Here is a 27,675-nt window from a genome sequence, read left to right on the forward strand (position 1 = left end):
CTGTGTGATTGAGCAAGCCTTGAAAAACAAGTTGAGATGCAGAAGGAAGCAAGAGGGGGGGAGGAAGTAGACAAGAGCCAGTTGCTTGGGAGCCTGATAGGAGCCCTTTGGGGGCCTGACCACCATGATGGTGGGGGAATTCAACAGGCAAATCGATCAAATCCTGGGTTTGTCGGCCCCGCAGAGAGCCCCACATCCACCTCCACCTAGACCTCCCGCAGCTCCACTGCCAACCCCGCCGGCGGTGCCCCAGCCTCCTCGGGAGGGAGGTTGTGGACGGGAGTTAGAAGCTACCTTCAACAGAGACCCCGAGGAGGAGGAGTATTTCACGATCCAGGCTAACAGCTACATGCACTATTGGGGAAACACCTTCCCTGATGAATTCAGCCGGGTGGACTACCTGGGGTCAAAGTTAAAGGGAGCCACGAAAAGATGGTATGTGAGTCTGTATGAGGCCATGAGCCCGGAACTGGACTTCGTGGCCACATTCCTACAGGCCCTGCTGGCCCAATATGAAGACCCACTACAGGAAACCTGCACGCTGGCTGCCCTGAGGGACATGCAGCAAGGCTCCAAGACAATTCGAGAATATGCAGCGGAGTTCCGTACGAATGTGGCAAAAGTGAGAGGATGGAGTGAGCTGATGAAGATCGAACACTTCACCCATGGGCTGAATGTGAGTATTCTAGATCACGCCCTACAGCAAGCCAGACCAACCACCTTGGTGGGTTGGATCCAACTGGAGGGTGAGGTGGAGACCAACATGAAGAGGGTGGCCATGCAATGTCAACACCAGAGCAGTAAGTCGAGTTGCGACCCGAAACCCGGGGGGAAGGTGGAGGCGAAGAAGCCCCAAGGCGGAGGTGCGACGGGGAAGCCGGTGGGGACCCGTAAATGCTTCCAGTGCGAGGACCCGAACCACCTGGCTAGTAGCTGCCCGAACCCTCCCCGGGCGCTGTCAAGCTCATCGAAAACAAGCACACCGACACCCAAGAAGCCGGCCAGCTGCCCTAAGGAAGTGGCCAAGAGCAATGCCGCCGCGGGCTCGATGTAGGACGATGACACCATCGTCACCGATGAGCTGAGTGAGATGTCCTGGGCTGATGAGCCATTGGGAAACCACCTGCTCTAAACGATGCCAGCCAGCAAGTTGCCGAGGAACCGGCACCACCATATATGGTGGACTTGTGAAAGAGCAAAAAAGTATTGGCAGATGATTCAACAAGAAATTTCTAGGATCTTGGGATATGAATTTAAGAAAGTCGCAGAGACTTTTCTGTTGGGATTACAAATGGAAAAATTTCCAAAAGAAGATAGAACTATAATTTGGTACTTGCTTTCAGCTGCTAGGACATTATATAAATGAGGGTCCAAGGAAGAGTGGGTTAATGGTGTGGAAGAAATGGCAGCCAAGATGGTTAAATCAGGTATCTAGATGGACGCCATTAGAAACGTTAATGGAGGAAGACAGGGACTATAGGTGGAGGGAATCACTCAATCTTAAAGGATACAGAAGGGTAGAAGATTTGTTAATAATGAATAAGTTAAAACCATTACAAGACTTGCAAGCCGCAGTAGGGGTACAACATTGGCTTAAAGCCGTAGGATTGTATACTAAAGTTAAAAAGAAAGTGGAAAAAAGTAATTTAAATGAAGAGGAACCTATGGAAAAGATTTATAAATTAATGGGTAAAACAAAAAAAGGAATAGTAAGCATTTTATACAGGTGTATGATCTCAGACATCGAAGGAGTAATAGGTTACCTTCAATGGATATGGAGTTCAGAAGGCCAGATAACAAAACCAACAGTAGAAAAGTTAATGGAAGGCTTAAAAAAGGTTAAAATTTATAAAGTTAGGGAAATGGAATTGAAATTCATTACTAAATGGTATAGAACTCCGGCTACCTTAGCTAACATGTTTCCTGGGTTGAGCCCTAAATGCTGGCACTGTAAGAAAGAGAAGGGATGGTACACCCACATGTGGTGGGAATGCCCTGAGGCTAATAGATTATGGAAAATGGTAGTGGGAATGATAAAGAAGTTCTTTCAAGTTGAACTGAGAATAGAGTTTGAATTGATGAAGATGAGTATACTAGGGAATGCGATAATAGGGAAGAATAAGACCTATTAAAAGTAATGATATCAGCGGGTAAAGAGGTAATGGCGGTAGGATGGAAGGATAAAAGTAAATGGAAGGAAAGAATTTGGCATGATTATCTTTTTGATTTTGTTCAGTCAGACATAGCTGCCATAATGACTCAGGAAGGGTCATGGGAGGAAAGAAGAACAAGGATTAAGGAAAAGTGGCTGATCTACCTGAAGTGGGCAAAAGAAGAAAAGAAGGCAGACATTCAGTGGAAGCTCCAAGTCCTTTGTCCCTGGCTGGAAGACAACGTATAGACTAAGGGGGGTGGGATGGGGAGAAATATGTTAAATGGAATGAGAAGAAGAGTGTAAGAGAAATGGACAATCAATAATAACAATAAAATATATATTTTTAAAAAAAAAATAAATCTGGACCGATCACAAAAATTTGGAGGCACTTACTGGCTGGAGAAAACTCAGTGTAAAACAAATCCAGTGGGCAGGGTTTTTCTCCAAATTTGACTTTGTGCTGAGGCATATTCCTGGAACGAAGAACTTTTTGGCGGATGGTCTTTCACGCCTTCCTCAGCATAATAGCCAAAAGGAGGAGGTGGTAAACTCGCTGATTCCCCCCACTCAGGTGGCTGCAATGGTGATTACCAGGTCCAAAACTCAGCAGAAACTGTGGCCAAACGGGTGGGGGGGAGAGCATTTGGCCATTGAGACCGAAAAAGAGGGAGAAGAGTGACCAGGAGACGTACAGAAAGGAGAGGATGGGCTCTGGTATAAGGGGAGTAAGCTGTACATACCGAAAGGCCTACGGTCAGAGGTCTTACAATTTTGTCATTCTAACAAGCTAGCTGGCCACTTTGGGTACGTCAAAACACTCCACCTAATTAGTAGGCAGTTTTGGTGACCCTCTATGAAAAAGGACGTTTCAGAGTTCATGGCTTCCTGCCCCATTTGCCTTATGGCCAAAAGAAGGGAAGGGAAGCCCCCGGGACTACTGAAACCTTTGGAGACGGCTACTCACCCTTGGTCCTTGGTGTCAATGGATTTCATAGTCGCACTACCAGTCTCACAGGGCAAGACAGTGACGCTGGTAGTAGTAGACACCTTTTCCAAACAGGCGCACTTTATTCCATGCGTGCAGTTGCCCACCGCCAAGAGGCTCGCCTATCTATTTTTCCATCATATTGTGAAATTACACTAATTCCCTGATAAGATCATTAGTGACAGGGGCCCGCAGTTCGTTGCCAACTTCTGGCGGGAGTTTTGTAAATTATCTGGTATAGAACAGGGGTTGAGCTCTGCCTACCATCCTCAAACGGACGGACAGATGGAATGCGTGAACGCTTTGTTGGAACAGTATTTACGGTGCTATGTGAACCACCAACAGTCCAACTGGGTGGATCTTTTGCCATTGGCAGAGCATGGTTACAACAACAGCATGCACAGCTCAACCAAGGCTTCCCCTTTTCAGATCGTGAATGGATATGAGGGGAAGCCTGTTCCTCTCCTGCCAAGGGGCGAACGAACCTGCGACCCCACATCATTTGAACAATGATGGGGAAAGCTAGGGAGTGGCTGGAAAGTGATCCAAGAGAATCTGGAGGTGGCGAAGGCAGCGTATAAAAAGCAGTATGACAAGTCTCATGTACCGGTGTGGAATTTTAAGGTGGGGGATTCTGTATTGGTGTCAACCAAAAACCTCCCCTTGATCCAACCATCAAAGAAATTGGCCTATAGATTCTTGGGTCCTTTCAAGATCAAACGGGTGATCAACAAGGTTACAGTAGAACTAGAACTGCCCAAAATGTTTAGTAAAATACACCCTGTCTTTCATTGCAGTCTTCTGCGAAGAGACCCGGGTGGTTCTTCTTGGCACCCTCGACCACCAGCTCCACAACCTATCCAGATTGGGAATCAGAGTCATCATGAAGTGCAGGAGATTTTAGATTCGAAATTGAAACGTGGAATGTTGTATTATCTGATTAAGTGGAAACATTTCCCAGCCACTGAAAATGAATGGGTAGCCGAGAAAGATGTATTAGCTCCTGATTTAGTAAATAAATTTCATAAAGCGTTTCCTCAGAAGCCCCGGAGCTGAGTTTAGGGGGGGGCAGTATGTCAAGCATGAATAAAATTCCATTGGTAATTGATTGTTCTAGGGCCCTGCTTAAGCCTGGTCTGGAAAGCATCATGGAGGGCACAACCGTCTTGCCTTATTATTCTTTCCCTTCCCCCCTGTCCCGCTTTATGGCTAGCAATTAGAAGTAGTGAGAACTGAAACCAAGTAATCAGCACCTTCTCATACATCCCGTGAAGGGAGTATAGGCCATCTGGAGAAAGCAAGGACAAAGTCCTGATAATGGTATGGGAACCTAGACATTTATGATAGTTTATGTGTGAATGCCACCCCACAACCTCATCCCTTGGAATCCCTTTGAAGTAAGCCTCAAAAGTATTATATCAATGTATCAGTTTCATTCTTCTCAAGAACTGTCTATGTCAAAGTATCAGTCTATCAATAAACATAGACTTTGTAGCAACTTCATCATTGAATCCGCATGCTTGACACCAGGATCCTGATGCCTTCATTCCAATTGGCCGTTCTCGTAGAACTGGCCAATCAGGATGTGACGCATTTCTTCCAGGAAATGCAAATGAAGGATCCTGGATAGACTAATAGGAGGGATTGTTGCTGACTAAAGAGGACATGTTTAACTCAGCCACAGTGTATATAGTGAGAGTGTTGGAAATATGTATGTTTTGTATGTCTTTTACAATGTTGTAAAGTTCCAGTCATTATAGGGTTAACACTGTGCCTGATTCCCTATTGTCTGCATGACCTGGGAAGAAGATACTGACTGCTGTCAATCAAGGTCTAGAAGCGGGAAAGCCTGTTTTGTCTGTTTGGTCCGTTATTCAGGTGACTTCCTTTGTTCAGGCAGAGAGGTCAAGAAGAAGGAGGAAGTAGCCTCCATTAAGCACATGATCTTCTAGTGTAAGCATGTGGTTCTCAATGTGTGAGGATGTGGTTCTATAGTGTTTGTTGTTTTATCTCCCAGTACCCTTTCCCTGTAGAAATAAATATGTTTTTGCTTTTTCATGTTAAATGCCTCTCAATGATTATTTGATCCAGTGATCCATCACACTGTTTGAGATAAAGAAATAGAATTTCAAACAGAAATCCCTAACAGAGAGAAGTTGCCTGTGCTGTTTGTGACTTTCTTCTTGAATAAACTGTTGCTGCTTACTTACGAGCTGACTGAACTCACCTTACAGTAGGGACCTCGGTAGGGTTGCCAAATCCAATTCAAGAAATATCTGGGGACTTTGGGGGTGGAGCCAGGAGACATTGGGGCGGAGCCAGGAGCAAGGGTGTGACAAGGATAATTGAACTTCAAGGGAGTTCTGGCCATCACATTTAAAGGGACCACACATCTTTTAAATCCCTTGCCTCCATAGGAAATAATGAAGGATAGGAGCACATTCTTTTGGGGTTCATAGAATTGGACCGCCTGGTCCAATCTTTTTGAAACTTGGGGGGTATTTTGGGGAGAGGTACTGGATGCTATGCTGCAAATCTGGTGCCTCAACCTCAAAAAACAGCCCCCCAGAGCCTCAGATACCCGCAGATCAATTTTCCATTATTTCCTATGAGAATAAGTCTTCATAGGGAATAATAGAGTTCCCTCCTCTCCCCCCGTTTTCTCTCTCTCACTCACACACACACACACTTAACTGTCTCTGGTGCAAGTGGGCAGCCGTGTTGGTCTGAAGTAGTAGAACAAAGCAGGAGTCTCTGGTGCCTCCACAATGAGGTCTGGAAAGTACAGGGGGCTACGCAGCTCTTTTACACACACACTCACTTGTCCGAAAGGAAAGCAAAACAAACAGAGCTGCACTCTCAGGAGGTCGGCTGTTGCTAACCCTTCCCCATGAAGTACTTCCTGCTCTAATTTAAAGGCACACACACATTTTAAAACTGTACCTGTTTGCGGGTCCTGCCCAAGATCTAGCTGGCCAACTGGCTGGGGAAAGCCTGTAAAACCTGGGAATCCCCCACTGAGATCTGGGGATTGGGAAGCCTAAGGGGAAGGGAAGGGGCAAAGAGAAGCTGCTGCGATGGGGCTGGGTGGGAGGAGAAGGGAAGGGGCGAGGAGAAGCTGCTGCAATCGGGGCTGGGTGGGAGGGAAAGGGAAGGGGCAAGGAGAAGCTGCTGTGATGGGGCTAGAAGGGGCGAGGAGAAGCTGCTGCCATCGAGACTGGGTGGGAAGGGAAGGGGCAAGGAGATGCTGCTGCCATCAAGACTGGGTGGGAAGGGAAGGGGCAAGGAGACGCTGCTGCGATGGGGCTGGGTGGGAAGGGAAGGGGCGAGGAGAAGCTGCTGCGATGGGGCTGCATGGGAAGGGAAGGGGCGAGGAGAAGCTGCTGAAATCGGGGCTGGGTGGGAAGGGAAGGGAAGGGCGAGGAGAAGCTGCTGCAATGGGGCTGGGTGGGAAGGGAAGGGGCGAGGAGAAGCTGCTGCGATCGGGGCTGGGTGGGAAGGGCTGCCATTTTTCCCCCGCTTCCGGATTTTTGGCGAGCGAGGGAGGAGGCTCCAAATCGGGGGGTCCCCCGCCCGGGGTGGGGGATTGTGGGAAGCTTAGACCTCAGTGGAGTACAATGCCACAGAGTCCACCCTCCAAACCATTAATTTTCTCCAGGGGAACTGATCTCTGTAGTCTGGAGAAGAGTTGTATTTCTGGGGGATCCCCAGGACCCACCTTGAGGCATCCCTAAAGCAGCACCAGATCAAGAGAACTGCAGAAAGAGGCAGCATTGATACTTCTGTGCGCAAGGAAACACTTAGATTTGCTGATGGCACAGCTGTCAGAACTTGTAACTTTCCTGTATACTGAACCTAGCAATGTTAGCCTGACTGACTCCATGTTGGAAATGTTCTACTAACCCAGTACTATTGCCTTTATGCCTACTAACCAAATGCCTTTGCATTTCAAACAAATCCAAATCACTGTGGGGCGATTGATAGTCTCTGGGAAGCTGCTGCAGGTGTCCCTTTGAAGCTGGATTGCCAGAGCAAAGCAGCAGGGTTCCTTCCTTCGCCTTGCAGATAAGAGGCCTGGGAACAGACAACTGTCTCCCGAAGTGTGAGAATAAGGTCTATTGTTTCTGTTACCCCTGTATAAAGAATGCGCCGATAGCCACTCCGGTTATCAGAGTCAATTTGCTTCTCCACTGAATGTAGTTCTCAATAAACGCTTTAACTTTTAAAACAAAGTAACACATCTTGTCTGAAGTTCTCCAGTTCTGACAACAGCATAACAGTATCAGCAATGTTCAGGCAGACTGTCTTAGTGAGTGATGGATGAATCTGGGTGTAGTGCCTGAGTCAACAGATTCCTCAGGACATATTATGCTCATAAGTATATCCTCAGCTAACCAAGAAGGGAGGCGAAGCTAAGCTCCACCTTCAAAATGGCAGCATTAAGTTCCACTTTCCTCTGCCTCCTATCTCAGTCCCTTGACAAGCTTTTTTTCTTTTCACACATTTGAGCCGTGTGACTCAACTGTGAAGTGGGGAGAAGAGGAGTCCTCAGGCTACAGGGGAACCCAGCAGACGTTCTGCACTAATATAATGAAGGAGAGTTGGGGGCAATATCAATAGCAAGTGGTCTGTGGACAGGTCATGTGAACACCCCACCCATTCTCATTCTATTCTGTGATGCTTCCATGGTAGGAGCAGGGATGCTCTCCTTCATTAAGGGAGAATGGAACAGTCAATTTATTATGAAAATTCCTTCTGCTTGCAGGTAACTTTGTTGCACCCTGAATCAAAGGGCAATAGGGTTTTTCTTACTGGGTAGGACTTCAGGATAACTCAGTCTCATTATATCTTGAAAGCTAAGCAGGTTTGGCCCTGGTTAGTATTTGGATGGAAAGGAAGTCCAGGGTCACTATACAGAGGCATCCAATGGTAAGTCACCTCTGGACATCTCTTGCCTTGAAAGTCCTATGGGTTCACCATAAGCCAGTTATGACTCAACAGCAAAAAAAAAAGGACTTTGTTAAAATAATCAAGGCACCTGAGTCTGTTCGTTGCAGTTTTATTAATGTCACTCATTGTTCCTTCAATGTCTTCTTAACCATGCCTTTCATTCTCTGTTAAGTTTATGTTTTTAATTATAAAAGCTGTTAAGTCTTTGAAACAACAATAGGCACACCTTGCAGAAGTTGTGGAAAGCTATGGAAGTAGGGCTGAGACCTTCCAGTTGCACCTGGAAATCTCCTGCTATTACAACTGCCAGTCAGTCAAAAATTTATTAGCCATTGGCCGTTACAAAACAAAACAGAAACCGAACAACAAAGTTTCAAATTAACACCTTAAAAGTTCCCCAGAAAGGCCAACCTTAAGAAGTTATAGCATTTGAAATTACTTTGCTCTTATCTTCTTAGCTGTAAGGGCAAACAAAGAGACTCTACAGGACACGTCAGATAACAGAAATATAATCTTTTCCGTTTCTGAACATGCTTTTAAGGAGGTTAGTACTCCAGACAGAAATTTAATTGAACAGGATCTAATTAACTCTTTCACACCCCTCCCATCTATGGAACAACTTGCAATCACAACTAAACTCAAAGTGTTGAGGGACGAACTTTTGAGAACAAAAAGTGGTCACACGCAACAAATATCTAATCTGCTTATGATGCCCAACACTCTTGAGAATGGTTCAGCTTTATCAACCCCTCTAACTCCTCTTATTTCTATGGAGGCAGACCAAAGGAAAACAGGAGTAAACCACTCACCCTCCCAACAAGTGAATCCTGAAGAGAAGGTATCTAACACTCCCCAGACTTTCAGCTATTACGACTGATATCCAGACAATCATGATCCACTCCCCCCTGAAGAAAATGATGCTCTGGAGGATGGATTCTATGGCATCGTATCCTACTGAGGTCCTTCCCCAGGCTCCACTCCCCAAAACTCCAGGTGTTTCCCAATCCAGAGTTGGCAACTATATATAGAAGTCTTCAAATGCTAGACCACAGAGCACTAAGAACCCAAAACAACAGCAAGTGCAAAGGAATCGTACTTACAAGGATAGGGAAAGCGGAACCATGGAGCGATTGACATGATTTCTCCTCTAGAATCTGTTCTGGCCTTGTATCCATGAGCATTTGGATCACGAGGAAATACATCAGTCACTGTCAGAATGTAACACAGCAGCCAGACCATCAAAATGGCAAGAATGATCTGGAGAGAAGAGATGCAGATAGTCCAAACTACCACTGAAATATTATTGTCAATAAAGTATCTGAAATAGAGGAGCAACTGTAGGAAGAAAGAATCCACAAGGCTAAATCATCACTAAAAAGTAGCTTGACATGACCACACTCGAAAGCTCCTGCCATCCCATGGAGCCATTTAGTAATTCAAATGAGACATAGCAATAGCATCCGTCCACTCAAATAGTAATCTCCATCTACTTTTGATCTTTCATTTTGAAATAGTTTGCATATCTAGAATTGTAGCACTATGGAGAAGACAATGTTCTGCAAGCTGAAGAGATCTTCCAAGTTTAAAAGACTCTTCCCCCCCCCCCCCAATCATTGTTGTGTAATAAATACTGACAACTGTTGCTCATTCAGAGCACACAAGCTACCCAGCTTCTTTTGAAATATAGTGCAGTGGTTAGACCAGGATCAAATCCTCATAGAACCACAGAAATTCACTGAGTGATCTCACAAGTTTGTTGTGTAGATAAAATGAGGAAACAGAACCATGTATCTTACCCTTCCATTCTTTGAAAGAAGGCTGTTCTTCTGTGTCAAGTGTTTTCTTAACATTCAATCCACAATAATTTGTGACTGAGAAAAATTACATTCTTTCTCCAGAAGTTCTAGGGTTTTCCCACATTTTTATTTTCCTCGCTTGTGTATTCCTGTGGCTTTGGGGGCAGGGTCTGTTCCACAGGTGTTTTTCTTCCTCTTGTGGTCAATGAAATGCTACATTGCTTTATATCCAGCATATCTCCCTGCAGAATTAGACTGCAGGTTTTTATGATGGACAAAAAGCAATGTAGTATTGAATCAACCACTAGAGGGAGAAAAATACATGAGGAACAGAAAAAAAATTTGATGCAAGAGGGACACATTAGCGAGGAAAATGAGAATGTGGAAAAGCCCTATAGAACATCACTGCTGTTAGCTGCAAAAATTCACAAGCCCTGAATGCCATAGTAACTAGTGATAAAAGAACACCATCTCCATGCTCCCAAGCTACACCCAATGTCAGTGCTTTCTTTTAATTTGTATTGAGTTAAATGGGGAGAGGCTGTGTCTCGCACAGCTGTAGCAAGATGCAACATGAAAGAAATAGAACAAGACAATTGACAACAGTGTGAAATCAGCTTCTGTACCATGGAAAACTGTCCCCATTAACAAATGGAATATTACTTACTGGGAACATCTTGAAGATTTGTATCCGGAACAGAATGCATCCTTCCCCACATTTGTAACCAGGGAGGAGAAAAGAGACTTTTCTCAGGTACTGAGCAAATAAAATAATTAAAAAAATTGACCTGTTTCAAAGAGAAAAGAAGTGCTGAAAGGCAGAAATCCAAAGCAATCTAGGAACACAATCAACACAGTAATTAGGACTAATTCACACAACTGGCAACTGGATTTATTTTACCATCATTAAGGTCCTGTAAATGCAATGCTTGCAGGCCAACTTCTACATTTAAAAAAATCAGCCTGAGCATGAAGAGATCCTCAGTCTACAAAAACAGGTTTTTTCTTACTGGGTTGGACAGAAACATTCAACAGCGCTTGAAAGGGAAGTGCTCCAGTTTTCTAAAATGATTTGAGTAATTTCCATCTGTACAGTGGAGTGTTTAGTTGTTTTCTTTCTTTCCTCCATAGCTTCCAAACAGCTACAATTCACAGACAACAGGATGCAGGCCATTTGTGTCTGAGTGAGGGCCAAACAACGTGACACTGGGGCTGTGTGACTGGATGCCTGCCTTTTTCACTGCCAGGGCTAAAGGCAATCCAGGCAGGGAACAGCAGCCTTAATCAAGAAAACATCACAAAAGATCCCACTTTCCCCAGTGTCACAACCCCTCTTCAAGTAATGTCTTCACAACATGACTTTGTTTTCAGTCTGCATTGGGGTTTCAGTCACAAGTTCTCAATGTAAATGTAGTTTAGCCCTCATTCTGCCTCTAATGTGTGACATCCAGGGTAAGTTGCATCCACTGGACTCTTAAATGCTTCAGCCTCACTGATTTCACTGGTATTTAACTACATCTATTTTTTTTCTGTACCTGTTTTAAATTGATCTTTATTACATTAGCAAAAAAAAAAAAGCCATAGCAACAATACAAAGCAAAATTCAACAGTCATTTCCAGGCTGGATTACTGTAACTCTCTCTACATGGGGCTGCCCTTGGCTCTGACCCAAAAACTCCAGCTGCTGCTGAACACACCTGCACAAATGTTGACCTCATTGCCTATGCAGACACGGATCCATCCTGTGCTGCACAAACTACAATGGCTGCCAGACCTGTTTCAAGGTGCTGGTTCTCACCCTTAAAGCCCTATATAGCCAGGAGGCAGCAGCATTTCCTTTGGGACTACCTCTCCCCATATGAGCCTCATCGATCTTTGAGATCAACAACTCAACATCTCCTGGTGGTCCCTGGCCCCAGAGATGACCAACTTGCCTTAACTGGGGCCAGGGCTTTTTTGGCCTTTCCCACTGCCTGGTAGAATGAGCTTTCCTTGGAGATCAGGGCCCTGCAGGACCTGTAGCAGTTCTCCAGGGCCTGCAAAACAGAGCTCTTCTACCATGCCTTCAGTTGAGGCCTCCCCACCCCACACCGGCCATCTTGGGATCCAATGGACTTCTGGACAGGATTGGTCATGACAGTAGAGGGAGAGTTTTTATGCTTTTAAGTTTGTGTTTTAGCTGTTTTATATTGTAATTTTAATCTTGTTTTAATTGTTTAATCTTTAGATGGAACCTGTCCTGAGCTTGCTTTGCAGGAAGGGCGGGATATAAATAAAATAAATAATGCCAACCCCCACATGAAGACAAGAGATCTCCCAGTTTTACAACTGATCTCCAGACAACAGAGATCCATTTCCTGGAGAAAATGACTGTTTTGGAAGGTGGACTGTGAACTCCCTGCTGAACTCCCCTCCCCTCCCCTCCCCCCACCTTCCAGAGGCTCCACCTCCCAAAATCTCCAGGTATTTCCCAGTCCAAAGTTGGCAACCCAGTCAGCTGTATTTGGATGACTGGCCAGTTTCTGTATAGAATCACAGAGTTGGAAAGGGCCATACAGGAAATCTAGTCCAGCTCCCGGCTCGATGCAAGATCAGCCTAGAGTATCCCCAACTAGTGTCTGTCCAGCCACTGCTTAAAGATTGTCAGTGAAGGGGAGCTCACTGCCTTCCTAGGTAGCTGATTCCACTGTTGAACAACTCTTACTATAAAAAGGTTTCCCCTAACATCCAGAGGGTACCTTCGCACCCTTAACTTAAACCCATTATTGCAAGTCCTATTCTGTACTGTCAACAGGAACAACTCCCTGCCCTTCTGTAAGTGACAGCCCTTACTTGATCAGGGAAATGGTGTAGACATAGGGCGTTTTCGCACTTACTTTAAGCCGGAGCGACGCCCCTCTTCACCGCGCAGCGTCTGCACGGTTTTCGCACTAGTTGCTGCGGAGCACCTGGAAGAGCCGCAAAGTCCCGCGGCTTTTGCGGCGCAAATGTAAGCCGGTTTTTAGCGGTTTACATTTGCGCCGCAAAAGCCGCGGGACTTTGCGGCTCTTCCAGGTGCTCCGCAGCAATTAGTGCGAAAACCGTGCAGACGCTGCGCGGTGAAGAGGGACGTCGCTCCGGCTTAAGGTAAGTGCGAAAACGCCCATAGTTTATCTTGATTTGAGTAAGGCTTTTGATAAGGTTCTACATCCATATAATATTCTGATTGACAAATGGGTAAAATATGGCTTGGACCCTATTACTGTTAAGTGGTCTGTAACTGATTGACAGATTGCACCCAAAGAGTGACAAGTGGATTGCCTCAAGGATCTGTCCTGGGACCTGTTTTGTTTAATATCTTTATAAATGATTTGGATGAAGGAATAGAGGGAATGCTTATTAAATTTGCAGATGATACTAAATTGGAAGGGGTAGCAAATACAGTAGAAGACAGGATACATGATGATCTTGACAGGTTGGAAAACTAGGCTGAAACCAATAATATTAATTTTAACAGGGATAAATATTTAGGTAGGAAAAATCCAGTGCATAATTATAGAATGGGGGAGACTTGTCTTGGTGGTATTCTTTGCAAAAAGGATCTAGGGGTCTTAGTGGACTATACACTGAACATGAGTCAGCAGTGTGATGCAGTAGCTAAAAAGGCACATGCGATTTGGGGTTGTATCAACAGACATCCAATATCCATGCAAAGTGCATGCTTTGCTCTGCTCTGGTTAGACCTCACCAGAAGTATTGTGTTCAGTTTTGGGCACCATAATTTAAGAAGGATATAGGCAAGCTGAAATGGGTCCAGAGGAGGGCAACAAAGATGGGGAAGGGTCTGGAGATCAAGACCTATGGGGAAAGGCTGAAGGAACTAGGTTCATTTAGCTTGGAGGGGAGATGACTGGGAGGTGATATGATCACCATCTTCAGGTACTTGAAGGGCTGTCATCTAGAGGATGGTGTGGAATTATTTTCTGTGGCCCCAGAAAGTAGGACCAGAACCAATGGGTTGAATTAAATCAAAAGAGTTTCCGGCTCAACATTAGGAAGAACTTCCTGCCCATTAGAGTGGTTCCTCAGTGGAACAGGCTTCCTCGGGAGGTGGTGGGCTCTCCTTCCTTGGAGGTTTTTAAACAGAGGCTAGATGGCCATCTTACAGCAAAGAAGATCCTGTGAATTAGGCACATCATGAGAAGGAGGGTAGGAAGGGTTGCATCAGTGCTTAGTTCTTGTGGCCCAGGGAAATGCTGATTTGCCACTTTGGGGTCAGGCAGCAATTTTTCTCCAGGCCAATTTGGCCAGGAAGCCTGTTTTGTTTCTCCATCTTCTGGGCTTAGAGCAGGGGTCACTGTGTGTTTGTGTGTGTGTGTGAGAGAGAGTTATTTGTGATTTTCCTGCATTGTGCAGGAAGTTGGACTAGAGGACCCTGGAGGTCCCTTCCAACTCTATGATTTTAAATACTTAAAGAGAGCAATTATGTCTCCCCTCAATTTCCTCTCCTCCAGACTGAACATTGCCAAGTCTCTCAGCCTTTCCACATAGAAATTTCCTCATAGGCCCCTCACCCATGATCATCCTCATTGCTCTCCTCTGCACCTGCTCCATCTGCAATTTGTTTCTCTGTGACTTTAGTTCTAGTTGGTGGGAAGTTTCCACACGCATACCTCACATCAGTTTTATAGTACAGAAATTAGAACACAGAAATGGAGCAGTATAGAAAAACAAGTGGCCTACAGTACTGCGATGCCCCAGTGCGATCCCGCTCTGTCCCCCGCAGCTTGAAACACGGAGAGTCCTATTAAGGAGACAGTGGGTGTGACTGTGAGAGGCCCAATGTAGCTGAGTAGTGCCCCCGGAAGGCCCACCAGTCCAATTATCACTTCCACCAAGCTAGAAACGATGATTGCTCCTTGGATCTATGGAAGAATGGAATGACAGGGACAGAAAATGGGAAGTTAAACATACCTAATCATGCTCCACTTCACAGGAGGAAATAATTGTCACCAGAAACACTAGATTCTGGGTTTGCTCCTAAACTGCTGCTCTGCTGATGGAACAGCCATTATACTGGAACAAAAGCACTTACGTTGGTGCAGGAAGGAGGCATGATTTCTACCAATCTCCCCTCCCACTGGTAGACCCCTCTTTGCCTCCCATTCTGTTAGAGCTGCCAACTCTTGGTTGGGAACTTTCTTTGGATTTGGGGGTGGAGCCTGGGGGGTGTGGGATTTAGGCAGGGGAGGGACCTCAGTGAGGTATAATGCCATAGAGTCCACCCTGCAAAGCAGCCACTTTCTCCAGGGGAAATTATCTCTGTAATCTGGAAATCAGCTATAATTCCAGGAAATCTCTAGGCTCCACCTGAAGGTTGGCAACCATGCAGAAGAAGTAAAAGAATTGCAGATTTATACCCAGCCCTTCTCTCTGAATCAGAGACTCAGAGCGGTTTACAATCTCCTTTTATCTTCTCCCTCCACAACAGACACCCTGTGAGGTAGGTGGGGCTGAGAGAGCATTCACAGCAGCTGCCCTTTCAAGGACAACTCTGCAAGTGCTATGGCTGACCCAAGGCCATTCCAGCAGGTACAAGTGGCAGAGTGTGGAACCAAACCCGGTTCTGCCAGATAGGAGTCCATGCCATTAACCACTACACCAAACTGGCTCTCTATTCCTTACGAGTCCATTGAATTCCCAAGGAGCAGAATTTCACAGGGTGGGAAGCAGGGAAGACCTGTTACATCAGCTTCCCTAATCTAGCAGTGCTTTTGAATCCTATCTTCTGTATTATGCAAAACTGTTTGCATGGATGTACTTAATTTGGTTTGACCTGGATTATCCAGGTTAGCCCATTCTTGTCAGATCTTGGAAACTAAGCAAGGCTGGCCCTGTTTAGTATCTGAATGGGACACTACCAAGGAAGTCTGGGGTTGCTACACAAAGGCAAGCAATGGCAAACCACCTCTGAATATCTTTTGCCTTGAAAACCCTATGGGGTCACCATAAATTGACTGCAGCTTCACAGCACTTTCCATCACCAATTTAACAAATGGGATTTCAATTCTTCTTATACTTTTTTTCTCCTTCCCAATGCAGGGGTTTTGGAACTGTTGGGCTTGTGTGTAGGAAAGTTGTGTGTGATGCAGAAGGTAGAAAATAATTATATAGAACAAGGAGGACAGCAAGTTATGTTGTCTGTAGTGCCAAAGAGTGTCACTAGACACCCCCAGGCCCTTAGCAAAAATTTCTTGCATCCTGTTTAGATTTTTTTTGCCCTGCAACAATGATTATGAGAAATAGGGATGGGCACAAACCAGCACATGATCTAAAGTCTGTCAAAAATTTGGGCCGGTTCATAGTTTGTAAAGCAATGTTCATGAACTAAAGAGCTGCCACAAACTTCCATGAATTTTAAGGCAATTCATGGCCATTTGTGGTGGTGCATGAAGAGCAGAAAGCAAGGGTTTAAATGTCTCTGTGGGTCATGAAGTGATACAAGCCAATTTGGTTTGTAAACCAATGTATCGGTTCTGGCTCCGTTTGATAAATATTATCAATATTTATTTATTTATTTATGGTGAATACAATGGCAAAGATAAAACAAATGGTCTGGAAACTTGTGGAAACTGTCCAGACTCCTGAGTACATCGTCCAGCCTGCCTAAACTCCTGCAAAAATGAGAAGTTCTGGATATATAATCTGCAGACATTAACATCTATGGGATTAAATGAAGAAGCTGAATGGATCTGTTGTTTTTAATAATAAATGCCTGACAGTACTGATCCTCAGGCTCTTCCCCTATCTTTTCTCTGTTGTCTCTCCTTCCCCCACCCCCCTTCTTACTTTTCCCTCCCTCTTCCGGGAATTGTATTATGCACTGCATGGGTTAGATTGCATCATCCTTTAACTCCTGCATATAACAGATTGTTGTCAGGGCCAGCCCTAGACTGTCTGGCACCCTAGGCAAGGCTAACTTCTGGTGCCCCCTCCCCCTGCACTGATAACATCACTGAGTCACATGGGGGCACCCAATATGGTGCACCCAGAAGGCTGGCACCCTAGGCAATCACCTAGTTTGCCTAGTGGCAGGGCCAGCCCTGATTGTTGTGTGACACTTTTTTGAAATTCTTAATTGATGACACACATGTCCAGAAACCAAAGAAATGTCCTAATAGGTGGGTTTGTGAATTCAATTATTTTTAGATTTAAATGTTTATTTGCATACTCATCTATTCTAGCTGACATATAATTTTTGTTTGTTGATTATTAGATCATTGAAGATTTTGTTGTGCATGTACAGTCACCATGAGAAGTTATCCATGGCCTACTTCATAAATTTTCAGCATCTCCACAAAAATTCTATAGTTATTTGTGACTTATATTTATAATAATTTTGCCTTCTTTTCTTTTTTTTGTACATTTTCAGAAAGCAGCGCCAGGCTTCAATTTTGGATGCGTGTTTCTTTCTAATGGTATTACTGATCACAAAGGAAGGCCTTTGTGGCTGAGATGCGTATGATCCTATAGGTTATTTGATATTTTCATCAACTGTCAATGTGAAATCAACTCTGGATGTAAAATGATTATAGCTGGTGTCTAGCTCATGTTGATGTTCTATATAGTCTGATCTTCAGACTGTTTTTAATCTTTTAATCTTTCTCTGATTCCTCAGCCCTCCTATGAAGGAGCAGGCTATAAGAGGAGGGGGAACTTATACCCCAAGCAAAGCTGGCAGTGCCAACCATCTGTCTGTGGGTGCATGCCAGTTCCCAGTCCAACAAGAGTCTCCTCCACCACTCTAAATATATAAAGCTGAATTATAATGTTCGGAAATATTTCAGAGTACATTTTCCTAGATGTTTAAAGCACCATTTGATTGACAGAGAAAAAAAAAAAATGAAGTAGTCCTTTCTTGAGTCATTTCCTCAAAATGTCTGGGTTTTCAAGGAGCAAGACATATGGAAATTTTACTTGGGAAAGGAACAGGAAACTTCAACAGGGAAGATCTCCAACAGGTATACAGAATTCCTGCCAGCTACCATCCAAAGAATTTCCCTGTCAAATGTATTCGGATTTTCTGTGCAAATACCGCAATGGGATTAATTCCAAAGCAGTTCTGTAGAATAAAAGTATTATACTAAGGGCTAAACTAGCCATAACTTTTTTTCCTGGGATGAGTCTGGGTTCCCCCAATCTGACCCCTATTTCCCCTAGTCAGACATCAGTTTCTTCACCCTCCACCTCATAGACACACACACTGTTTCTCCAACCTAAAATCACTCTGGAAAGTGGAGTTATTTGCCGGGGGGGGGGGGAGTGTGAGCGAATAATGAGTCCCCTCCCCTCCCCAGTCCATTTCAGGAGGAAGTCTGAAGTCCCTTCTCCCCTCACTTTGTAGTTACAATCCAAACTAGGTTCCTGAGGCATTTGAGAAATTAGTTCCCATAAGCTGACATCTGATAGACAGAAATGAAAATCTGCTGATTGAGGGAACCCAAACCAAACCTTGAGAAAAACACAACTTCTGACTTGACCCTTTGAGTAGATGAGCTCCCTTCCTGACAAAGATTGCTGGATTGGACTTGGATCATACCTTGGCAGGCTAGAGTTTTGGTATAACTTACCTCTCTCATCCTTGGTTGCCAGATGTGAGAGGTCTGGAGGGGTAATGTCCAATTTCCATAGACCTCCTCTGCATAATGAAGCAAGAAAGGTCAATATATACCGGAGCAGAAACCATGGGGGAATAGCATTGAGCAACTTGCTTGATAGGGGAACAGAGAGAATTCTTCAAGAATCTGAAGTATGAGGGAAGGGGCCAAGAAAGTGTTGATAAGCTTCGATAACAATTCCTCTATTTCTTGGTAACTAGATTTCACAAGCCAAGAAGGACAAGGATCCAGTTTGCAAATGGTTTGCCTCAGAGCTGGTGTCAGGATTTCTGGCGCCCCAGGCTGGCCCCCCACCTGTGCCTGCCCCCCACCCCCCTGCCTGTGCTTGCCCCACCACTGCCCCCCATGGGGAGGCAGCAGGGGAGGGCTGGGCAGGCTCTGGGCTGTAGGCTCCAGGCTGGGCAGGCTCTTAGGGCAATCTCAAAGTGCCTCTGAGAGCAAACTGTGCACAAATGGTTCACCTGCAGCCACTGCTCAGCCTTCTCAGGCAGACCCGCGAAGGCTGAGCAGGAGCTGTGGGTGACCCATGCGTGTGCTCCCAGCGGCACTCCAAGACTACCCTAAGAAGAATGACAGTCTCCAAGCATCTCTGGGAATGCACACACCACCCCTGCTCAGCCTTCTAGCAGAAGCACAGACCCAGGAAGTCTGAGTAGGGGCAGCAGGCGGACAGTGTGTGCATTTGGAAGTGCTCACAGACTGCCCTCCTTTGCCATGGAAGCCTTCCACGGCAAGGGAGAGCAGCCTCCAAGTGCCTCCGAGTGCCCCTCTAGCCAGATGGCCCCCTAGGCAGCTGCCTACCCGGCCTACTCAGACGCTCCTGCCTTGGGTGGCCCAGGCCTCCAGTGCTGTAACAGTGCAGAGAATTTTGGCCTTATTCTGCTTCCCTGAATATCTAATTAGGTGCAGACGTTGGCAAAATTCTTCTCAATGGATAGTGAACCTTTAAGGATGATCGGCCTTGTATGTGGTTGCATATACAACGTCCAAAAGAAAGAAGAAGGAGGAAACAAACATACAAAAGTACAGAATGATGTAACATATATGCACAAAAAACCTTGCACAAATAACCACTTCGAGCCCACTATAAACATATTCAAATATTATATAAAATAGAGGGTTGCAGGCTCTGAGCTTTATATTCAAATAACATATAAAATAAAGATCTCCTGGAATTTCTACTGATCTCCACGTGACAGGGATCAGTTCACCTGAAGAAAATAGCTGCTATGGAGGGTGGCCTCTGTGGCATTGGATCCTGCTGAGGTCCAAAAGCAATTAGTAGGGTTGTGAGTTCTACGTTGGGGAACACCTGGAGATTTGGGGGAGGGCCTGAGGAAGGTGGGGTTTGGGGAGAGGAGGGACTTCAGTGAGGTTTGATGCCTTAGTGCCCACCTTCCAAAACATCCATTTTCTCCAAGGGAGTGAGTCTCTGTTGCCTAGAGATCAGTTGTAATCCCAGGAGATCTCCATGTACCACCTGGAGGTTGCCAACCCTAGCAAGGAGACACCACCATTGAAAATGCCCTATCTCTGGTCACAGTCTGCCTCACACAGGTGACAGCAGTCAGCAGGGTCTGAGAAGAGGGTGGTGTTGCATCAGCCACCCTCCTGCAGGATAAGCACATCCAAATTACCTTCTGGAGGACAGTTCCATTTTTCAAGGGCCAGGATAGATTTGGCAGGCACCAGGAATGCTAATGCACTGGCTTGAAACAGAGGAAGTCTGGATGGCCAAAAGAGAAAGAGCTTTATTAACTACCTGTCAGAACTTGTATGTATCATGTATGCTGAGCTTGGTAATGTTAGCCTAACTGACTCCATTTTGTAACTGTATACTAATCTTATATCCTTGTAGCTAGGGCCACTAACTAAATGCTTTGCATTTCAAACAAACTGTAACCACTGAAGGGTGACAGATAGCCTCTGGAAAACATCTGCAGGTGTCCTTTGAAGCTGGCCGACCAGAGCCTCGCAGCAGGACTCCTTCCTCCTTTCCCAGAGATAAGGGACCCTGGGAACAGACAACTGTCTCCCAAAGTGTGAGAAATGGTTTTATTGTTTCGGTAACAACTGCATTAAAAATGTATCAATCGCTGAGTCTGTTATCAGAGTCAACTTGTGCCTTCCCTGAACACAGTTCTCAATAAACGTCTTATACTTTTGCAACAAAGTAATGGGCCTCGTTTGAAGTTCTTCAAGTTCTGACACTACCATTCACTATTAAAGTGATCTTCAGTCCCTGGGTTGGGACATCCAAGTGGGTCATAAAGATCCATCTACTGGGCCATGACCTGCTATAGAGCCACCATTTCCCACCCATCCCTGCTTTTTTGAAGGTCCTGCTGCTACTACACAGTGTGAGAGAGAAGATGTGTTCTATGCCTCCTGCCACTGCACATGCGCTGAGAGGAACAGGAGCACAGCAAAGTTAGGTCCTTCAGCAGTGGAGAAGATTCCTCCATGGCTGTGCTCATTGGCTTCTTCCACAATATGGTACACTTTCTAGTGCTCATCTTGTGTTTCCTTTCCCTCACTCTTGCAATGTAATCCCCAGCAGAGTGACACCCTTTTAAGTTCACAGAAGTCAATGGGGTTCCTATACTACCACCTGAGGGGGGTTAAAAGTGAGCCCTGGGTCTGGAAAGGTTGAAGACAACCATGCTATTATTCCTTGCCCCCTTTAAGATCACAGAGGCAATAGGTTACCTGATTCCTACTGTGGTTTGGATTAGAGTTGTGATTCCCACGCAGCTGAAGATGGTGCCAATGAGCTGACTGATGGTATACTGGTCCTTTCCTACACACAAAGACTCTGCCAGGAGGAAGGGAACTGCTATGGTGCCGCTGAAACAGGTCAAATAATGCTGGAGAAACAATTGGATGGTGGGGACAAAACAGCACATTATTAGGTGCATTCCCTTCACTGAAATCACACAATTATGTGAGCAAATAATGCAGATAAGTCATTCCTCCACAAAATGAGGTGTAGACATTCTAATGCCCTGACCTGGACAGCCCAGGCTAGGCTGATCCCATTCGATCTTGGAAGCTAAGTAGAGCCAACCCTGGTTAGTATTTAGATGGGAGACCACCAAGGAATACCAGGGTTGTGACACAGAGGCAGGAAATAGCAAACCACCTCTGAATGTCTTTTGCCTTGAAAATCCTACAGGAAAAGAAAAGGAAAGGTCCCCTGTGCAAGCACCAGTCGTTTCCAACTCTGGGGTGACGTTGCTTTCACAACGTTTTCACGGCAGACTTTTTAACAGGTGGTTTGCCATTGCCTTCCCCAGTCTTTTGCACTCCCACCCCCCACCACAGCAAGCTGGGTACTCATTTTACTGACCTCGGAAGGATGGAAGGCTGAGTCAACCTTGGGCCGGCTACCTGAATCCAGCTTCCGCCGGAATTGAACTCAAATCGTGAGCAGAGAGTTCAGATCACAGTACTGCAGTACTGCTGCTTTACCACTCCGCACCACAGGGGCACTAGAAAACCCTACAGGTGAGCCATAAATCAGCTGTGATTTGATGACACTTTCTACCACCATACACAATAACACACAGTGGAACATGTCCATGTTTTCCCTTATTTGTACTGAACATAGCCAATTTTCCAGATGAACATAATGTGTGTCTGCAAAATACTAGTCAAAAGCATTTCCACATTGTGGCATTAATTCTGGACTTTGTAGACATAGTTTTATATTCATATACCTGCCTTACAATCCCATCCCCTTCTTAAAAATAAGAATTGCATGTGTTTTATACTTGCTACTTTTCTGTCATATTGCAAAATGTGTAAAACATTAATGTTTTTTTTTTTTTTTAAAGAACAGTAGTAGAATGGAGCAACCCAGGAACACTCCTCTACAATGGAATAGGACTGTAGTCCACTGTAATTATTACTGCAGGGAACATCCGCATTTACTGTATTTTCTTACACATACAAACAACCTGTATTCTTTACAGTATACTTTGATTTATATCATTTGTTGTTCACATTGTTCTCTAATCCTGTAATCTTAATCCTACTGCATTGTTCACTGGTTGTTTTATGTCATCTGTCAGCACTGTTTGATATTCTGTAACCTCCAGGGCTTTTTTTTGTAGCAGAAACTCCTTTGCATATTAGGCCACACACCCCTGATGTAGCCAATCCTCCTGGAGCCTTTGTAGGATTGGCTACATCAGGGGTGTGTGGCCTAATATGCAAAGGAGTTTCTGCTAAAAAAAAAAAAAAAGCCCTGATGACCTCAACGAGAAAGGAAAGGAAAGGTCCCCTGTGCAAGCACCAGTTGTTTCCGACTCTGGGGTGATGTGGCTTCATGACATTTTCATGGCAGACTTTTTACGGAGTGGTTTGCCATTGCCTTCCCCAGTCATCTACATTTCCCCCCCAGCAAACTGGGTACTCATTTTACTGACCTCGGAAGGTTGGAAGGCTGAGTCAACCTTGAGCCAGCTACCTGAATCCAGCTTTTGCCGGAATCGAACTCAGGTCGTGAGCAGAGAGTTCAGACTGCAGTACTGCAGCTTTACCACTCTGCCACAGGGCCACTCTCAATGAGAAAGGCAGAGTATAAATAAAGCAAATAATTCTGCCCCCCAAGCTGAAGTTTGGGGGTACAAACCTGATGCTGTGTAGGTTTACCAGTTCTATGATGCAAATGGTTCTCCCACCATGGGTTTGGTGTAAAGCAACTGATCTGATGGTGGCCAGGGTCTATGCCAAAAGAACTGAAATGTTTCATAGTGGATGCTGATGCTTAGGACCCCGATACCTGTGTCCACTATGAAGTGTTGGGCAGGGAAAGTTTATAACACTGAATTTGGGACTACAGATGCTTAATGGGATATTTATTTGTTACAAAAACATAGTTGTGCCTTTCCGTCTTTACACACATACACACGGGCAGTTTACATGTTCTGATTCAAACAACCAGTTGTACGACAAATAACAATAAATACAAACAAGGAAGGAACAAAGAGAATAGCATTGTGGCTATTTCAGTATACCAGAGTTGTCTTTTTAATGCAATTGAAATTTTAAAAAATTAAAGCCCAGGGAGTAATGATGCCAGCCTCCAGGTGGGACCTAGAGATCTCCTGTAATTACAGCTCATCCCCAGATTACAATGAACAATGTACATTGTATTGCTCATTGTGCTGTACATTGTGCTGCACTGTGCTGTACAGTCCACCCTCCAAAGCATCCATTTTCTCCTGAGGAACTGGATGCTTTGGAGGGTGGACTGTACAGCACAATGTACAGCACAATGAACAATGAAACAGGATTACGATTACGCGATCAGTTCCTCAGGAGAAAATGGATGCTTTGGAGGTGGACTGTACAGCACTTTACCCAACGTTCCTGTCCTCTCCAGGCTCCACTCCCAAATCACCAGGAGTTTCCCAATCTGAAGCTGGCAACCTTACTCCCCACCTCCACCCCTTGCCAGTTGCCAGGGAGGACCTGGCAACCCTAACAAGGGCAAAGTCAATAGCATGAGCCAGGCAGCTATGATTACAGTGCAGTCCTATGCAGTTAATCCATTCTAAACCCTGCATAAGATTGCACTGCCAGTTATCATCAATCAGCAAACCAGATCATTTTATCACTGTAAGCAGTACAATGTATACAATAGCAGTATAGATGCCATTTTCCAGTAAAGGCACTCCCTATCCTTTTTTAACAATAAGGCTGTTAGGAGAAATGTCAGGCAATGAAACCTGAACACTTGCAAAGAGTGCCTCTTGTCACAGTAGTTACAGAAACAAGAAACACGAAGATTAGTTCAGCTGATCGCACAGAGAAGTTCACAGGAATGACTGAATTGCTTGAGCCTAATCCCAAAAACCTAGATACAGACGGAGTTCAATCAGTTTGTTACCTGAAACCCCAGCAGGACACAGAGATACCACGGTGGCACATCTTCAATCCAATAGATCATATCAAAACCCTTCTGTTCCTGGGATGAGGCTGGCCCTGCATGATTCCCATCTGCTGCCTTTTGCTGAAAACAGAGAAAGATGTTAGCACTGAAGAGTGGGAAAAGCTTGTGGTATAGGTTAAATAGGGTTACCAACCCTGAGTTGGGAAATTCCTGCAGATTTGGGGGTGTAGCCTAGACAGGGTGAAGTTTTGGCAGGGGAAGGACCTCCGTGTGGTATACTGGCACAGAGTTCATCCCCCCAAAGCAGCCATTTCCTCCAGGACAACTGATCTCTGTAGTCTGGACATCAGGATCTACCTGGAAATTGGCAACCCTACGGTAAAGGCAGGTGTCACAGTTCCATATGGGCTACCCATGAGGTAGGTGGGCAGAATGTCTTGATATGAGCCACATTCTACTCTACCTGTGAGCAGCAGCCTCAAGGAAAGCAGAGTCCCCTTTAGCCTTTTTGTTTCTCCAGGTTGGCAAATGGGAGTGAAGCCTGGGGATGTTGAGGTCTGGGGAGGGAAGGAGCCTCAGAGGGGTGTAGTGCCATACAGCCCACCCTCCAAAGCAGTCATTCCCTCCAGGGAAACTGATCTCTGAAGTCTGGAAATCTCCCAGACATAATTCTAGGAGATCTCCAGGCCCCACTTGGAGATTGGCAACCATAACTGCCTGCAGGCCTGAAAAAAATTCCCTGTCCCTTTGACAGAGGTTTGATGGGTGCTTTTTACTAGATGAAGTTATTTCATTTTTGACTTCCCATTGCCACACATTAAAGGTGGGTGATTCTTCTCCAGACCTACTACAGAACTGGGTTGTCAGTTACCTGGAGAAAAACTGTTCTTCTATTTCCATGACCTGTTTGTTATGAGGAAAAGGAGGAGAAAGAAGAGAAGGAGGAGACTGGATTTATACCCCGCCCTTCACTCGGAGTCTCAGAGCAGTTTACAATCTCCTTTCCCTTCCCACAACAGACACCCTGTGAGGTAGGTGAAGCTGAAAGAGTTCTGAGAGAACTGCTTTTGAGAGGAACAGCTCTGAGACCGTTATGACTGACCCAAGATTAGCAGGTGCATGCGGAGGAGTGGGGAATCAAATCCAGCTCTCCCAGATTAGCGTCTACACACTTAACCACTACACCAAACTGGCTCTCTGATTACGAAATCATTGAGAGCTCTGATTACCAAGCCTCAAGAAGAAATAAATACAGTGGAAACCAAAAGGGAAGAAAACTGTGGTTGAATATAGGAGTCAGGTTTCAAATAGACAAGATACCCAATTCCAAATAACAGCTAATCTTCCCGCAGGATCAGGGCAGGTTTTTTTTTTGCTTCCTCCCTCTTCTGCATCTTGTTACAGCAAGAATTTTAGAAGAATTTGCTGTAGAAACAATAGATTCCTGTGGTTCCTTGAAGACTAACACATTTATTGTGGCAAAAGCTTAGCCTGTGGGAATCATTGCCACAGAACATTGGGAAGGATGATAATGATAATTGGATGGTAATGATAATCCTGTCATTCTCTAATAGCTCCTGATGTTATCTTTAATTTACTTGATATAAGACAAGGGAGTGAAGGTAATCTACGTTTCAATTTAAATTATAGTACTTCTAAGGGCAGCAGCACTAATAAACCAGCATATGCTGGTTTGTCCCCAGGGTGGACAGAAAGTTGAATTTCTGTTGGGTAAAAATACATATTAAAAGGTAATGGTGAGACAGGACTACATCTAAGAAACCATACAGGCATAAGAACACTCTGAGCAGAGGAGCAAATTGCTTCCCTCACAATTCTTAACCTGTACTGACATATATAATAGTGATCTCAGCTAGTATTTATAGAACAGTGAAGATCTGCATACAGATTATGACCATGGCTAAATTCCCTGGTCTAATGGATTGTTAGCAAAGCAGGACAGAAAACAATTCTAATTTTAAATTCTGGTGTCAGTATATTTCTGAATTTCATAAGAGCTCAGATAGCATTTGGTGCTTGCATTCAAAAGCATGATGCCATATTTTTTACAGCATGGGCCATGTCTCTGTGGTGATTGTTTTTGTTTAGAGAAGACTTGAGATGTCAGCAGAAATGGAGGACGCAGGGTTGGGATTTCAACTCCCAGCTCTTGACAGCTGTGTCATCCAGCAGGAGCTTGGGGGATGCCTCCCTTTCAATGGAGGTTTTGGTCATGAATGTAGTTAAATGGGCGTTTAACATGGTTCCCTCCCTGTCTCCCTCTGATTTAGCCCCAGTGAAGCATATAAGTCATTTCCAGGTTGTACTACTGCAACTCGCTCTCTGCAGGTCTTCCCTTGAGACTGACCCAGAAATTGGAACTGGTCCAGAATGCAGCTGTTCAGGAATATCTTTCAGAGCGCATGTACAACCAGTGCTCTACCAGCTACCAGATTACAGACCGGATCAGGTTCAAGGTTTTGGTGTTGACTTTTAAAACCCTAAATGGTCTGGAGCCAGCGTATCTTCAGGACTGCCTTTCCTGGTACTTCCCTCAAAGAACATTACACTCTGCTGGTGATCCCTGGCCCAAAAATCTGCTGGTGATCCCTGACCCAAAGAGTATTCAGCTGTCCTCAACCAGGGTCAGGGCCTTTTCAACTCTGGTTCCAACCTGGTGTAACACTCTCCCTGGAGAGATCAGGGCCCTGAGGGACGTGTTACAGTTCCACAGGGCCTGCAAAACTGAGTTGCTCCACCAGGTGTATGGTTGGGGAAAGCGACGGGATCTATCTTAGTTTCCAACATGAATTGGCCTTCTCCCTTTCTTCCTCTCTCCCCTCTCCCTTGCTTTCTCATCCGACAACTATACCTTATCGCCCATAGATGTTACACCATCTTTTAGCTGTATAGTGGGATGTATCTATTTATTATGTATTTCATGGTATTTATTGTGACTGGGGTATTGAATGTGTAAACTGAATGTTTTTACAAATGATGTTACCTGCTCTGAGCCTGGTCTCTGGAGAGAGTGGGTTATAAATAACAACAACAATAAATATGTCAAGCTTTTTACAGATCTCTATGAAGTTGCCATCTCTACGAAGCTGCCCTGAGCCTGCTTCGGCGGGGAGGGCGAGATATAAATCCAATAAAATAAATAAATAAATAAATTATTTTGAGGCTCCCTTCAGGTGTACAGGCTAACCACTTGGCCAATGCCTGCCTTCTCA

The 27,675-nt window shown here is 45.0% G+C and overlaps 1 protein-coding gene across 2 annotated transcripts in view; it reads right to left on the minus strand.

Annotated features, from left to right (window-relative positions):
* Positions 1-27,675, minus strand: part of SLC23A1 (solute carrier family 23 member 1) — a 58,095-nt gene that overhangs the window by 26,269 nt on the left and 4,151 nt on the right. For both annotated transcript variants that reach the window (XM_060233023.1, XM_060233026.1), the window contains exons 2-8: positions 24,440-24,562; positions 21,253-21,410; positions 20,181-20,269; positions 18,496-18,563; positions 14,609-14,790; positions 10,554-10,674; positions 9,191-9,347 (exon numbers count right to left, since the gene is read on the minus strand). In XM_060233023.1, the coding sequence (XP_060089006.1) occupies positions 9,191-9,347; positions 10,554-10,674; positions 14,609-14,790; positions 18,496-18,563; positions 20,181-20,269; positions 21,253-21,410; positions 24,440-24,562 (898 nt within the window). The remainder of the gene's footprint in view (positions 1-9,190; positions 9,348-10,553; positions 10,675-14,608; positions 14,791-18,495; positions 18,564-20,180; positions 20,270-21,252; positions 21,411-24,439; positions 24,563-27,675) is intronic.

The sequence above is a fragment of the Heteronotia binoei genome, chromosome 1, assembly GCF_032191835.1.
Source record: "Heteronotia binoei isolate CCM8104 ecotype False Entrance Well chromosome 1, APGP_CSIRO_Hbin_v1, whole genome shotgun sequence".
NCBI lineage: Eukaryota > Metazoa > Chordata > Lepidosauria > Squamata > Gekkonidae > Heteronotia > Heteronotia binoei.